The sequence below is a fragment of the Centruroides sculpturatus genome, unplaced genomic scaffold, assembly GCF_000671375.1.
Source record: "Centruroides sculpturatus isolate CEXI.00-Female unplaced genomic scaffold, Cexi_2.0 scaffold2852, whole genome shotgun sequence".
Taxonomy (NCBI): domain Eukaryota; kingdom Metazoa; phylum Arthropoda; class Arachnida; order Scorpiones; family Buthidae; genus Centruroides; species Centruroides sculpturatus.
This window is the reverse complement of record NW_019386941.1, coordinates 1-15,718: the sequence shown is the minus strand read 5'-3', so window position 1 is coordinate 15,718 and position 15,718 is coordinate 1. Positions and strand designations below refer to the sequence as shown.

Here is a 15,718-nt window from a genome sequence, read left to right as displayed (position 1 = left end):
AATTATTGTGTTTCCTATAAATACAGGAGGTCTGTTGTCCTCGCCGTTGTTAAATCGATATAGAAGTCAACTTATAGTTCAAGTACTGCCTTTGATAAATAATGCCAAGTAGTTGTTTAAATGGTCGTACCTCTTGTCGCCAGTTTGATCGTTTCTTAAAACATCAATCGTTCATTTTGTTTTTTAATTTTTGAGCATTCTTAAGCATTAAAATAAGTCAGAGTTAAATGGAGAAATCACCAAACACGTGAAAGTCAACTGATTGATCAATAGACCTTGATCTCTTCGTAATGCTTCAGTTAAATGATTCATAAATGGAGCTGGTATTTTGTTAACAATGATTACAGAATCAATTTCTTTCCCTAAGTAAATGATTTAATATTCTTAAGTAGTGTTTTATTTACAATTTAAACGATTCATAAGTTAATTAATAAAATGTGGATATAGATAAAACTCCTGTTATCTTATAGGATATATGTTAAAGGCGTGTTAATTGAATGATTGATCACGTGGACTTGGCCTTATGCATCATTTGATATAATATTTTTGATGCTGTTCAAAGTAAATATTTTATAATGCAAATTTTACAGTATAAATGTACTGTACTTTACAGTCTACTTTATAAAATATTAATTATATCTGTTCGGTCTGCTGCTCGTGTTAACTATGCTTTGAGAAATAATGAAATAATTAAAATAGTTTTATTTATTTTTTACGATTAAATGCAGCTTATAATTATGTATTATACATTCAAATATAATAAATGTAATAGAATAATATAAACTAGGTACTATATCAGGTTTAATAGCGGTTATTTTATAGGAAAAGCAAGTACAGTTGCTTGTTTGCCTGTAGAGAGGCCTATTCCTGCTTCAGCTTAAAAGATATTTATAATAAAAAATAATTATATATACGAATAGAAAATTCAAAAGGCCCTGGAAATAATTATTGCTGAGAGTCTCAAGACGTGTTAATCCATCTTGCTAACAAATTTGATTTGTTTACCATTTAGTATAATAGAAAACAGCATAAATATACTTTGTATATTAAAGATTTGTTAAGTGTGTTTCCCAATTTTAGCAGAATTTAGTCCGTATCTCAGAGAAAATCCATTAAATTCAAGTATTGCGCCTGTCATATAAAAGAAGGAAAGTTGCCAAACTTAGCGTCAACAGAGTGATTGAGCACCCGATCGTAATCTTGATGGATATAATTTGACAAAGGTTAACACATGACTTCCATATCAGATTTTCCGTATGGATGATTCCATAACTCGAATATGATATATCAACTAAAACTTTATAATTTTAATTCGATAGCATCAAATTAATTTTCTTTTTTCCATCAGAATTTAGATTATGTTAAAAGAAGGTATTAGACGTTATCTATGATAAAATTTCGAACTTTTAAGCGAAATTTTTTTGTGAAAATACAGAATTTTGTCAGAATATCGATATTGAAACTCAGTTTTGAAACAAGTTAGGTAATAAATTTAGTACAGGTGAATTACCCATGACTACATAAGTTTGTCACAAGTTAAAAATAGCGCAAAAAATGATTTGAGAAAATTCCCCAAGTGTATTGTATCTCTAACTAGAATCCGTAAGTTTATGAACATCTCCACCTACCTAATAACTTACTAAAATATATATATATATTTTTTTTATTTTGTAACTACAGCCTCGGTTTAGCAAGGAACAGGCGGAGTCACAATTTCCGTTATTGGGGTGCAAAACCGATAAACAGTCTAGAGGCACCGACACTTGAACCTCATTCCGCTCTGGTCCTCTGCCAATGTTATGTTTATAAGTAACTGTTAAACGGCGAAAGATTATATGAGAGCTTGGCTTGCACTTTTCCTGACAAATAACTCATTAAGTCGCTGCGTTACGATCTAGAGAAGATGTCATCCATAAGGGAACTTCGGTACGCTTTGCAACAGAAAATCGAAGAAATTCGACAGAGAGACACACTGATAGACAAACTGGAAATGGAATTAGAAGCCAAAAACGAACTAATTCAACAGTTGCAAAATGATCTCGAACTTTATAAAACGGTTATGAAACCACTAACCAAGCAAATGGCAATGAATATGCATTTGTGGGTGGATTCATCGATTAGAAATGGTAAAGTCAAATTGGAAGGACGAACCAAACGTTTAGCTATATCTGCAGAACCCATTCATGCCGATTTACTAGAAAAAAATCTTAGAAAAGTATCTAAGAGTAAACGGTAAGATAAATTTATTTTTATTTAAGTATATCTAAAAATCAATTCTTCCTGCTGGTAATTATTTCCTATAATGCTTTCAAGGACGATAGAAAATTAATAATGGCCACTTTTCATATAAAAATTAATATCCGACGGCTAATAGATTGTAAGTTATTTTTCTTTAATGGATTTATTATAATTCTTTCCCTGTTAATTCTCGCTTATTGAAAAATGTTGCAATACTTCTGGGAAATTTGATTGCATAAATGGAATTACTATAATTTCTTTTAATTCTACGTAATATGCAATTTTATGAAAGCAGAATAAAATTTTTGTACTTTCAGTCAGCTTCAATAAATTACAATCATTTTTAATAATAATACATATATATAATTTAAGACATTCGACGTTATTAATTCGCATAGTGATGATGCTTTTCTCAAGTTGCTCTTAATTTTATTTATAATTTATTATAGAATATTAAATTATTGATTGTTGAATGATAATTGAATCTACCTTTATGTGTTAAATTATCATTTCATTTCTAATTCTTTAATTAAACATTTAATTTTGATGAACTGTTAGAAATGCTGAAGCTCTATGGCTTTTCTATGCCACAGAATTGATTAAACTTGATCGAATATTACATTTATTACCTGTTAAAAACTTTGACATAATAATTATTTTTGTAGTTTAGTGTATTTTTGTGCTTTTGCAAGGATATCCTATCGTGCTTCCTGTCGGAAGGGAGGAAAAAAATTCTACGAAAGTATTACTATCCTCATTGAGTTAGCTGAGTAGAAACCGGGTCATTTCTAAAAGCGTCTAGAATCTCATCTTTTCTTATTTTTTTGCTATGCTCATTAATTTCTCAGCTTTTAAGATTGTTTCGTTAACTGTATCAGTACCGAAAAATTAAAAGAATTATCGCTCTAGTGAATATTCTTCGTTTTCTGTTTTATTTTAGTATCATTTTGCGTATTATATCACATTTATACATCGCAAAAGTAGAGATTCGAGATGCATTTCGTGATAACTTTTGCTATCATTAATTTAACATTTCTACTAATGCCCAGATTTAATTATTATTAGCAAAGTTGAAAGTTTTTTTTTTATTAGAGTTTCAATTTTTAATCAGTGCAACTGATGTTTCAGGTATTACAATATAAAACTATTATAAACATTAATTAATAGAATTAACTGAAGTGTTACTCAAGAGGACTTAAGTTGAAACTATTATCAAATCATTTATTAAATATTCTATAAATGAAACGGCATGGTGATGATAATAAATTATGGATTATTGATCAAAGCTCCTTAGTACACTTAATCTAGTAAAAGTTCCAGGCTTTAAATTTATGCTTAATCTATTAAGCATAAATTTAAAGTCTCGAACTTTTAATTATATTGATCGATACCTCTTGATGCCATATTATTAAGTTTTAGCATATTTTATTTGAATATCAGAGTTTAATTAATTAATACTACCACTGAACATTGGTGTGCCCACCAGTCCAAGTGAATAAAACAATGAATAAACCACTGGTTGTGGGTTTATTCATTCTTCGCGTGTGTAACATCTAAATAGGGTCACCTTTCTACAGAAAGTCTTCCCATACGTCGCATTTCCTTATTGCATAAATCCGATAAATTAATACTAAGTTTTTACGAATCAATCTCGTTTGGTATCAATTTATTGAACGTATTCCTAATACTGTATTACTATTATATTAATCAAACTTTATTCTTGACCCGTTTTATACATGTTGGAATTTAAAGTATATTATCAATCAATATTCGGTCGTGTGTGTTGGCTTTAGTCGGTGTCTACTAGATTTATGGAGGCAGTTTTTCACACATTTTTCCCATTAAATAGAAAGAAGACAACTTTCCCAGGGAGGAAAGTAGTCTACAGGTGACGTTTCAAGTATACACCACATGTTTCGAGCACTAAAATAACTGAAGTAGTTCCCACAGTAACAGCGTGCGAAACTCAGGATAACGGCGTGTATACGAAGGGCGATTTTCACTCACATCTACGTGTCGTAAGATTGTAAAAGGCCAAACTTTTAGATTTTTCCTCTTGTCATCAGCTAGATATAAAATAGATACGACTTAATTAGGTTCTAAGCAATTAAAAAATTAAATACTTTAAAACCCAATTACGAAGTTCAATCTCAATAAGATTTAGTGCAACAAAACTATTTTAAAAGCATAAATTAGTAGAAACATTTCACATGTGTAACTTGCAGCCATTTAACATCAGACTAATTGTGGAGAAACGATGAACTCATTACAAGGAGCACCACTTAAAAAAGAAAAATGGAAAAAAGGGCTGAACGTTAATAACATAAGATGCTATTTCAGTAAAAAAAAAAATACGGTCATGTTATAAATATGCAGCACACCTTCTGTAAATAGCTCTCTATTTATGCAGACTAAGTAAACTTCTACAGTTACCCAGTACTTTGATAAACTTAAAACTATAATAATAATAGAAAAAAGAATTAATAAAATAATATGCTAAATCTTCAAGAAAGTATTTATATACAATCAAAGAAACCGCTTAATTTCAACAGCAATCGTCGTTTAGAGTTTTGAGATATCGGCAAAGTTGAATTAAATGGACTTTAGATCTTTTGTAAGTCGCGTCTTTTTATGAATCGAGAAATTCGTTATTGACAAAAGGTACAAGGGTTAAGAGACGGAGGTGGTCCTAGTGTCTAGAAAAAAAAGGGGAAGAAATGTAAATATTTAGCCAGCTAATACGTCTTGTATATCGTGCAATTAACGATTCGAAAGCATAATGGTTTCTTATGTTAAGAGCGACACATTATACTGTACTTGAAAGTAATAATTTAATTGTACTTTTTGACGTCTTGAAGTTTGTTGATGATACTGGAAGAAGTTGAAATTAGTTACAAAAATAGCAAAGAATAAAAGCATTCCTTTCTCTGGCGCCGTTTGTGTTTTTCAGTCCCGCTTTAAACATAACGAAGGTTGTTTTGGCTAAAGTTTCTCGATAAGATCGTGTTTAAAACTTTTTATTTTATAAATATTATTTTGTAGAAAAATATTTTCCGCTATTATAACATTCAGGAACGGCCGAAATTAACATATTCTTTACATTTAATTTTAGCCTGTGATGCAAAACGTTGCGTGATATTAAATGAAAGGTGAACTGCTACCGGACGTAGGATATTATGAATTAAATTTTTTTGCTCAAGTTTTATATATCATTGATATGTAAACTACGTAGTAAACCATTCCAAAAATTACGTAACTGTTCCATGTTTTTTAAGTTTGTCTCTATCGCGATTATTTGCAATGCATGGGATTTATTTCTCGACAAATATTAACTTATTTTTTTGAAAATATTTAATTTAAGTGCTTTAAAATAAATAGAAAAATTATTTATCTACCAAACTATTTTAAAATTACGATAAATAAACATAATATAGAATTTCTGTAATAATAATAACATATTTATTTTAAAAAAATTGTGAAATAAAAACAATTGTAGACGGCGCATTAAAGGAAACGAACGCCATCTGTGTAACAATACAGAAATTTAATAATAAAATTTGAAATTAAAAATAAAATTTGAATTTATTATTTTTTTTCCTGAATGATATTTAATTATTAATTTTGATTTAAAATAGATATAATATTAAAAATATTTTAAGATTTATAACTCAATATCTTTTAAGAATAATATTTAATAAATTTTGAGTTTAAATGATTTTTCATAAATACATCACTTTACATTTTATAAATACATCACTGTAGAAGCATAATGAAGTGTTAATATATGTAGAATAATTTATATGTATATAAACTATTTAAAGTTTTCAAAATAAAATTTGTAATACTTGAAATAGTAATCGGCATTATCCCGAACGCGAAAGCGATACGGAAATATTTATATCAATATTTTATGATAAATAATTAGATTTAAAATATTTTTGCAATATTTTAAGAAATTTTAATGAGAAATGGGATTAGGATATGAATTTTAGTGGGCATTTAAAAAATTTCAGTAATAAATTTGTTTTGCGTGTCGTTAGCTTTTGGTTTGTTGTTTCGAAATCGCTGTTATTCCAATTGCATGTGTTTGCTATTTTTAGGCTTTGTTTTTGTACAGGATGTTACATCATTGGCAATTCGTAGATTTATTTCTTTCCTTGTGGGTATATATCTAAACTTTAAACTAACATTTTATCTAAACAATTTTAACGGTCAGTGACATTTCTATTAATTAGCACGAACAACAAGAGATTAAAAATAATTATAACTGTTTTTTAAAAATTAAACAGTTTCTTTCTTCATCAAAATTGTTTAATTGTATTGGCTTCAAATTTTTTAATTTTATTACATATTTGTACATTTTAATAATAAAAATCAACATTAAAACTAATTTGAATTTAATACTCGATTCGCCTACAGATGGAGCTGCAGATTTAAATTATACGTTTTATTGATATCTATGAACACAATATGTTTTTTTTTTTTAATTGCTATGTTTATCAATCAATATATTTCATTTCTGAATTAAATTTTTTATTTTTATTATTTTTAAATAATTTAAAATAGTCTACTAAATAAAAACACGTAAATTATATAAATATGCAAATTACACATTGCGTTCTCCATACTATTGCAGCTTTCATTAATCATTTTAAATTTTGTTTTGAATAATAATTTGCAGTAGGGCTTCAAGCAAATATAATTTATGCAAAAGCTATTATTTTATCATTATAACAACACTTCTCACTGGGGGGAAAAACACTAATTTCACAAACAAATTGGATCGTGTCAAACTTTTTTGTTTCGCGGCGAACTATAAAACATGTGAAATTTTTTTGCGCACTTCGTGTACAAAATTAAAAATACATTAATGTCGCGTTATTAGCGACAAGAGTATTACTCCGACTAAAAAAAAAGTATATCACATACAGAAAATACTCTTTTATTCATATTCAAAACGATACAACTAAGGCCGATATTCTTGAAACGAGTCTTCTCGGGGCGGATTGTTTCCGCATTACTTACAGTTTAAAAATATAAAAATAAAAAACAAACATTTACAAAAGCCCGAATAAACACAAATATTTTATGCTTACAATTGTATCATTAATATATTTTAATTACGAATAGCTATGTGTTTTCAAACACCAGCTTAATTATATTAATTTTAGATACAAGAGAAGATAATTTTGCCCATAAATTCGGCAAAGATATCTTATTTTATCTAAAATATTGCAGCACATAAATATTTAATATTTTAATTAATTTATTTCAGATAATTCAATGGGTTTTAATACAAATTCGTAGGATTCTCGATTAGGTCAAAGTTTTCGGCAGGAATTTTAATGTAGATATAAAATCATTCCAGACATTTCTAATCCAAAAATGTTTCTAATTTTTATCGAAATTAAAGGGATTTATTTTTACAGATTAAAGGAAAACTTAAAGAGATTATAATCATGTTTTTCACTGAAGATAGATGCTCTAGAATTCAGAGTTTAGATTCTAGAACCTTATACATAACAAATTTTAAACTTTTCCAAATTTTGAAGATAATTTTCTGTTTCTAATATTTAACATTAAAAATAAATAATAACTTATTTATAAGCATGTAAACATCTTGATATAGTTTCTATTTAAAAGGTCATGTGATTAGATTCCAATTAACTCTTTTAATTAGATAATTATATAATACTATATCAGGGAGATAAGACGTTGTAATTCATTAATAAATCCTTTATTAACCAAGATTATTAAGACTTTTCATCATAAACAACATTGAAATAGGTTTTCTTTATCATACCTTTACTCATTGGATATTCATGAGTCACATGTGACATCCAATCAAAATACTGTATATGGTTTACTTCTGTTGAATGAATTGTTATTGTCCTGTCAAAGATTTAACTTTTTGTGTTATGTTTTGTTACCTAATAAAGTAGATATACTAACTTGTAAGAATTTAATTGCAAAATATGGTGTAAACAATAATGGCATGAGTCAGATTAAGAAATTTATTGAATGTTTCTGGTCTTTGAACTTATTCTAATTTATAATTAAAATAATGGTTGCTAATGTTCCTACTTAATCATTAGATTTATCTACTTTTATAATTTAATAGCATTTAAATATAGTTTACAATATTTAATGTTTTCAAATCTTGCAAATCCATTATGTGGCATAGATCTATTTCTGTGCGAGTGTAATGAAAACATTAGTTGTATTGTGTATTGTTTTGATTTGTATAATAATTACATGTTAAAATGTACTATGAAAGAGTGTATTATGATATGCCAATGAAGTAAATCATTCTATTATTCAGTTAAAGTTTCTATTAATGATTAATTTTGAAACAATTGTATTGTTTGACATTAATTTAGATGTGCTCCCTATTTTTACAGATTATACTATAATTTTAAAGTGTATGTTACATTAAACAAACAGTAATGGAAATTATATTCCTGCAATTTAAATGATAGAATAAGAAAAACTCCAGTGAGTTTGAGTTTTGAAAAAGTTTAAGTTTCTTAATTTGCAATTTAATTTATAAATAAATAATTTGCAATTTAATTTATAGAATGAAATGTAACTATTATCTAATGGTATTATTTTTCCATTATTATCCTTTTTGTAAATAGGATAAAATTTTCTATATAAAGTACCATTTATTTTGAAGAAATATAATTTTTCACATATCACACAAACTGTATTAAACTATGGCTAAGTTTTAGAATACCTAATGTAAAAGCAAAGTTTGTATAGGAATGAAGTGTTAATATATGTAGAATAATTTATATGTATATAAACTATTTAAAGTTTTCAAAATAAAATTTGTAATACTTGAAATAGTAATCGGCATTATCCCGAACGCGAAAGCGATACGGAAATATTTATATCAATATTTTATGATAAATAATTAGATTTAAAATATTTTTGCAATATTTTAAGAAATTTTAATGAGAAATGGGATTAGGATATGAATTTTAGTGGGCATTTAAAAAATTTCAGTAATAAATTTGTTTTGCGTGTCGTTAGCTTTTGGTTTGTTGTTTCGAAATCGCTGTTATTCCAATTGCATGTGTTTGCTATTTTTAGGCTTTGTTTTTGTACAGGATGTTACATCATTGGCAATTCGTAGATTTATTTCTTTCCTTGTGGGTATATATCTAAACTTTAAACTAACATTTTATCTAAACAATTTTAACGGTCAGTGACATTTCTATTAATTAGCACGAACAACAAGAGATTAAAAATAATTATAACTGTTTTTTAAAAATTAAACAGTTTCTTTCTTCATCAAAATTGTTTAATTGTATTGGCTTCAAATTTTTTAATTTTATTACATATTTGTACATTTTAATAATAAAAATCAACATTAAAACTAATTTGAATTTAATACTCGATTCGCCTACAGATGGAGCTGCAGATTTAAATTATACGTTTTATTGATATCTATGAACACAATATGTTTTTTTTTTTTAATTGCTATGTTTATCAATCAATATATTTCATTTCTGAATTAAATTTTTTATTTTTATTATTTTTAAATAATTTAAAATAGTCTACTAAATAAAAACACGTAAATTATATAAATATGCAAATTACACATTGCGTTCTCCATACTATTGCAGCTTTCATTAATCATTTTAAATTTTGTTTTGAATAATAATTTGCAGTAGGGCTTCAAGCAAATATAATTTATGCAAAAGCTATTATTTTATCATTATAACAACACTTCTCACTGGGGGGAAAAACACTAATTTCACAAACAAATTGGATCGTGTCAAACTTTTTTGTTTCGCGGCGAACTATAAAACATGTGAAATTTTTTTGCGCACTTCGTGTACAAAATTAAAAATACATTAATGTCGCGTTATTAGCGACAAGAGTATTACTCCGACTAAAAAAAAAGTATATCACATACAGAAAATACTCTTTTATTCATATTCAAAACGATACAACTAAGGCCGATATTCTTGAAACGAGTCTTCTCGGGGTGGATTGTTTCCGCATTACTTACAGTTTAAAAATATAAAAATAAAAAACAAACATTTACAAAAGCCCGAATAAACACAAATATTTTATGCTTACAATTGTATCATTAATATATTTTAATTACGAATAGCTATGTGTTTTCAAACACCAGCTTAATTATATTAATTTTAGATACAAGAGAAGATAATTTTGCCCATAAATTCGGCAAAGATATCTTATTTTATCTAAAATATTGCAGCACATAAATATTTAATATTTTAATTAATTTATTTCAGATAATTCAATGGGTTTTAATACAAATTCGTAGGATTCTCGATTAGGTCAAAGTTTTCGGCAGGAATTTTAATGTAGATATAAAATCATTCCAGACATTTCTAATCCAAAAATGTTTCTAATTTTTATCGAAATTAAAGGGATTTATTTTTACAGATTAAAGGAAAACTTAAAGAGATTATAATCATGTTTTTCACTGAAGATAGATGCTCTAGAATTCAGAGTTTAGATTCTAGAACCTTATACATAACAAATTTTAAACTTTTCCAAATTTTGAAGATAATTTTCTGTTTCTAATATTTAACATTAAAAATAAATAATAACTTATTTATAAGCATGTAAACATCTTGATATAGTTTCTATTTAAAAGGTCATGTGATTAGATTCCAATTAACTCTTTTAATTAGATAATTATATAATACTATATCAAGGAGATAAGACGTTGTAATTCATTAATAAATCCTTTATTAACCAAGATTATTAAGACTTTTCATCATAAACAACATTGAAATAGGTTTTCTTTATNAAAAGGTCATGTGATTAGATTCCAATTAACTCTTTTAATTAGATAATTATATAATACTATATCAGGGAGATAAGACGTTGTAATTCATTAATAAATCCTTTATTAACCAAGATTATTAAGACTTTTCATCATAAACAACATTGAAATAGGTTTTCTTTATCATACCTTTACTCATTGGATATTCATGAGTCACATGTGACATCCAATCAAAATACTGTATATGGTTTACTTCTGTTGAATGAATTGTTATTGTCCTGTCAAAGATTTAACTTTTTGTGTTATGTTTTGTTACCTAATAAAGTAGATATACTAACTTGTAAGAATTTAATTGCAAAATATGGTGTAAACAATAATGGCATGAGTCAGATTAAGAAATTTATTGAATGTTTCTGGTCTTTGAACTTATTCTAATTTATAATTAAAATAATGGTTGCTAATGTTCCTACTTAATCATTAGATTTATCTACTTTTATAATTTAATAGCATTTAAATATAGTTTACAATATTTAATGTTTTCAAATCTTGCAAATCCATTATGTGGCATAGATCTATTTCTGTGCGAGTGTAATGAAAACATTAGTTGTATTGTGTATTGTTTTGATTTGTATAATAATTACATGTTAAAATGTACTATGAAAGAGTGTATTATGATATGCCAATGAAGTAAATCATTCTATTATTCAGTTAAAGTTTCTATTAATGATTAATTTTGAAACAATTGTATTGTTTGACATTAATTTAGATGTGCTCCCTATTTTTACAGATTATACTATAATTTTAAAGTGTATGTTACATTAAACAAACAGTAATGGAAATTATATTCCTGCAATTTAAATGATAGAATAAGAAAAACTCCAGTGAGTTTGAGTTTTGAAAAAGTTTAAGTTTCTTAATTTGCAATTTAATTTATAAATAAATAATTTGCAATTTAATTTATAGAATGAAATGTAACTATTATCTAATGGTATTATTTTTCCATTATTATCCTTTTTGTAAATAGGATAAAATTTTCTATATAAAGTACCATTTATTTTGAAGAAATATAATTTTTCACATATCACACAAACTGTATTAAACTATGGCTAAGTTTTAGAATACCTAATGTAAAAGCAAAGTTTGTATAGGAAAAATAAATCTTTAAAATTGTATTAAAATTTGGAGCTTCTTTATAATGATGGAAAACAAACTGTGTTTACTAGAGGATATGTTAAATTGTATGGTAATATTTTAAAGAAACTCAAATAAATGATTAGACTATAGAAGTGTTACAGTTAGAAGACATTTGTGTTCTATAGAAGTGTATCACTGCCAAAAGATTTTCAATTACAGTAGAATTTTCATGGTTTTTTGCTCTTATTTCATTATACATTTTGACTGTAGGCCCTCCTCAGATTATGAAAACTCTGAGTGAAATCTTTTAGTAGTGTTACATTTGTAAAATTCATCTATTTAATATTTATTCAAAATAATACCATACTGGTAACAGGTTTTTTTTGAAAAATATATGTGATGATGATGTATTAATTTTCAATTGAAGTATTTTTTTCCATATTTGTAATGCTCATTTTGGATTAGTGGTATAATGGCTTTCTAATATTAGCCAGAAGAAAATATTTCAAGTATTAACACAATATTTTGTTGTATTTTATATCAGAAAGAAAAGAGAAAAAACTGCCAATAACACATCACATTTTAAAGGTTTTACATGAAATAGAAAAACCAATAAATGCAACTTTTTATTTGTTTAACAATAATAATATATTTACCATAAGAAAAAAAGTAATATAAATGTATGTATGATTGAAATTCTGTATATAACTATATGAAATAAAATTGTTTCTATTAAAAAGGCAAAAACAAAACAAAATTACATGAAAAGTGGATGGGATAAAAAATGCAGCATATGGGCAATCTGCCAGGGGATAGTGCCTCCAAAGGATTTTTAAAGGAACCGGTTACTATCTAAATGTTAGACAAGTGAGGAAAACCTGGAAGATGGCCAGCTCATTGGTTGGATACAAAACCCCAACCATCCATTACTTGTTAGTGATTTTTATCCACTCATTTACTGGTTGGCCTAATGAGAAGTTTACAATAGAATGTCATATTTTATAATTAGTTCATTAGTGGAAGATTACAAAAGATCTTAAGATACATTAATTAAGCAAGCAAATTCTGATAAAATATTTAATGATTTAATTTCTAACTATTATGATTGAAAATCTTACTAACAAATCTATTGGCTAATTTAGAATTAGTTTTATGTATATTTATTGAATATTCTTGTTGGTGAGATCCAGTTTTATTTTCAAGTGGTTTTTATATGGAAACACCAGTTCATATATAAACATATCATAGCCTATTGATATCTAATTAGGGTTGTCATAAATCTGGGTTTGGACTGGAAAGTCTTGGAATTGTGGCAATAACTAGGATTGTGTTCAGAAGTAGGATCTAAATTTCTTTGTGTGGGAAGAAATAAAGAAAAAATAAATTATTTATAGCTGCAACAATAATTCTATGGTTTGGAAGATTGTTATGGACTAACTGCCTTGGCCATCCGGCCTATTATATATCCAGCCCTTATATTTTAATTTTAAAAAATATTGTATTATTATTACATCTGTATTATACGATAAAAATATTAATAAAATTAATAAAAGAATGAAATTGAAAAGTAATATTAGTTAAGCCAAACTGAAATTATTATTATATTTAAATAGTAGCTAAAAATAAATGAATACCAGTTGTTTTTATGTTTATGAGTTAAACCGAAAAGTAAGGGGAATTAAATTTCATCATGAAAAAATTAATGATTAATTAGCTGATGATCATTTAATTTGTTCGTAGATGACTGTTTTATTAAGATTAGATAACATAAAACATTACTGTAATCACATTATTATTCATAGATGTTTGGGACATTTGTCTGGAGTTCAGTTAAAAGGGAACAGTTAATTTTAGATTACTTTGAAACAAGATCAGATATACAGTATATTACAGTAACAACAATTTATGAACAGTCGTATAATAATGATCTATTTACTATTTTTCTTTGTCTTCAACGAATATATACAAGTACATTAAAAATTCATATTTTTTAATAGAATTACATCTGTAGGGGCATTGAGAGTAGTTGCCAGACCCAGAGAAAAAAATTTACATGGGTTCCAAGTGAATAAATTATTCTAAAATTTATTTTCAGTTTTTTTATGGATATATTACTTTTTTACAAAATAAAGAATAATTATTGTTAAGCATTTTATATTATAATAGTGTAAAAATACAAATTGTGGGATAATGTCCAGGCTCCTGTGAATCCCAGGTTTGGAGAATACAGATTTATGTCTTTATGTGATGTGAAATTTACATATTCTTCATAGCAACAGATAAAATCAAATAATTTCTCATGTTTCATAACAGATCATTACTTTGTTATAAAAAAGATCATTATTTTACTTCTGATAATAAATAATCTAATATTATGATGCATAATCAGAAATACTGAATTAATTAAAACTTTTAAAGATGCATCAATTAATATTTCATCACATTTATAAAATATCTATAATTGAATATTTTGATGGTAACAATGTTAACTAGTATAGCATTTATATTAATTAATATTGTTAATTCAGTAAAACTTATTTATTATTCATATTGAATAAATATATAATAATATATTGAAAGTTTTCTGTTTTATTTAACAGATCTAAAGAATTAATTAAAAAGGCAATTTTAGAAAATGATTTTATGAAAAATTTAGAAATTGTACAGATAAGAGAAATCACAGATTGTATGTATCCAGTAATTTATCCAAAAGACAGTCTCATTATCAAAGAAGGAGATGTTGGTAGCATTGTTTTTGTTCTAGAAGGTAAGTTAAATATTGTAATTGTCAATATTTGAAATATTTTATATTTACCAGTATAGAATGATTGACATAGAGAGCAATAATGATATACAAACTTATTAATTTTTATTAATATCTTTGTCTCTGTCAAATTGCAGTTCAGTCTGATTAGTTAGCTAGATAATGTACCCAGAACGAATAACTTATGTGCACAGAAGCAAATGTTTTCAAACTACATCAGATTTCTTCAAGCATTATAATTATTTGCATTAGTTTTTTGCTTCTGTGCACATCGGTTATCAGTTCTGTTTACATTGTTAACTATATATCTTGATGCGATGTAGTGTTTTTACTAGTTAGCTAGATAATATACATCTGAACACAAGTATTTTTTTTTTGGTTTTTAAGTGATAATCATTGTAAAAAATGATTTTGATCAAAACCTGTTCCTTTAGAACTGTATACAAGCATGATTGATTCTCTCTAAACATTTATTTAATATAGATTTCATTTTATGAAATCATGATTATTATTATATAGTACATGCCATGTTTAGTGTTGAAAATTAATGCATGAAAGCTTGTATAGGTATTTTTTATTTTATTAATGATCTTATTTGATAATCTGTTTTCAAATGCAGATCATATAATATTTGATTTTTTATTACTTGATGCAAAATGTAATTTTTGGTGATCTGTCCCACTTTGTTTTCATTCACTCAGACAATTACAACTTTGCTTTACTATAATTTGCAGCAGCAAGAAATTTAATACAAAGCATGTTTTTATAATAAGGTTTTACCTCAAGTATTATTTATTTAAATGATATCCATA

The 15,718-nt window shown here is 26.1% G+C and overlaps 1 protein-coding gene across 1 annotated transcript; it reads left to right on the top strand.

Annotated features, from left to right (window-relative positions):
* The first annotated feature begins 455 nt into the window (after positions 1-455).
* Positions 456-15,613, top strand: LOC111615950 (cGMP-dependent protein kinase 1-like). The gene is made up of 3 exons (XM_023357385.1): positions 456-1,602; positions 1,681-2,232; positions 14,743-15,613. The coding sequence occupies exons 2-3, from the start codon at positions 1,904-1,906 to the stop codon at positions 14,939-14,941; spliced, it is 528 nt and encodes a 175-aa protein (XP_023213153.1). The 5' UTR covers positions 456-1,602; positions 1,681-1,903; the 3' UTR covers positions 14,942-15,613.
* Positions 15,614-15,718: the final 105 nt, after the last annotated feature.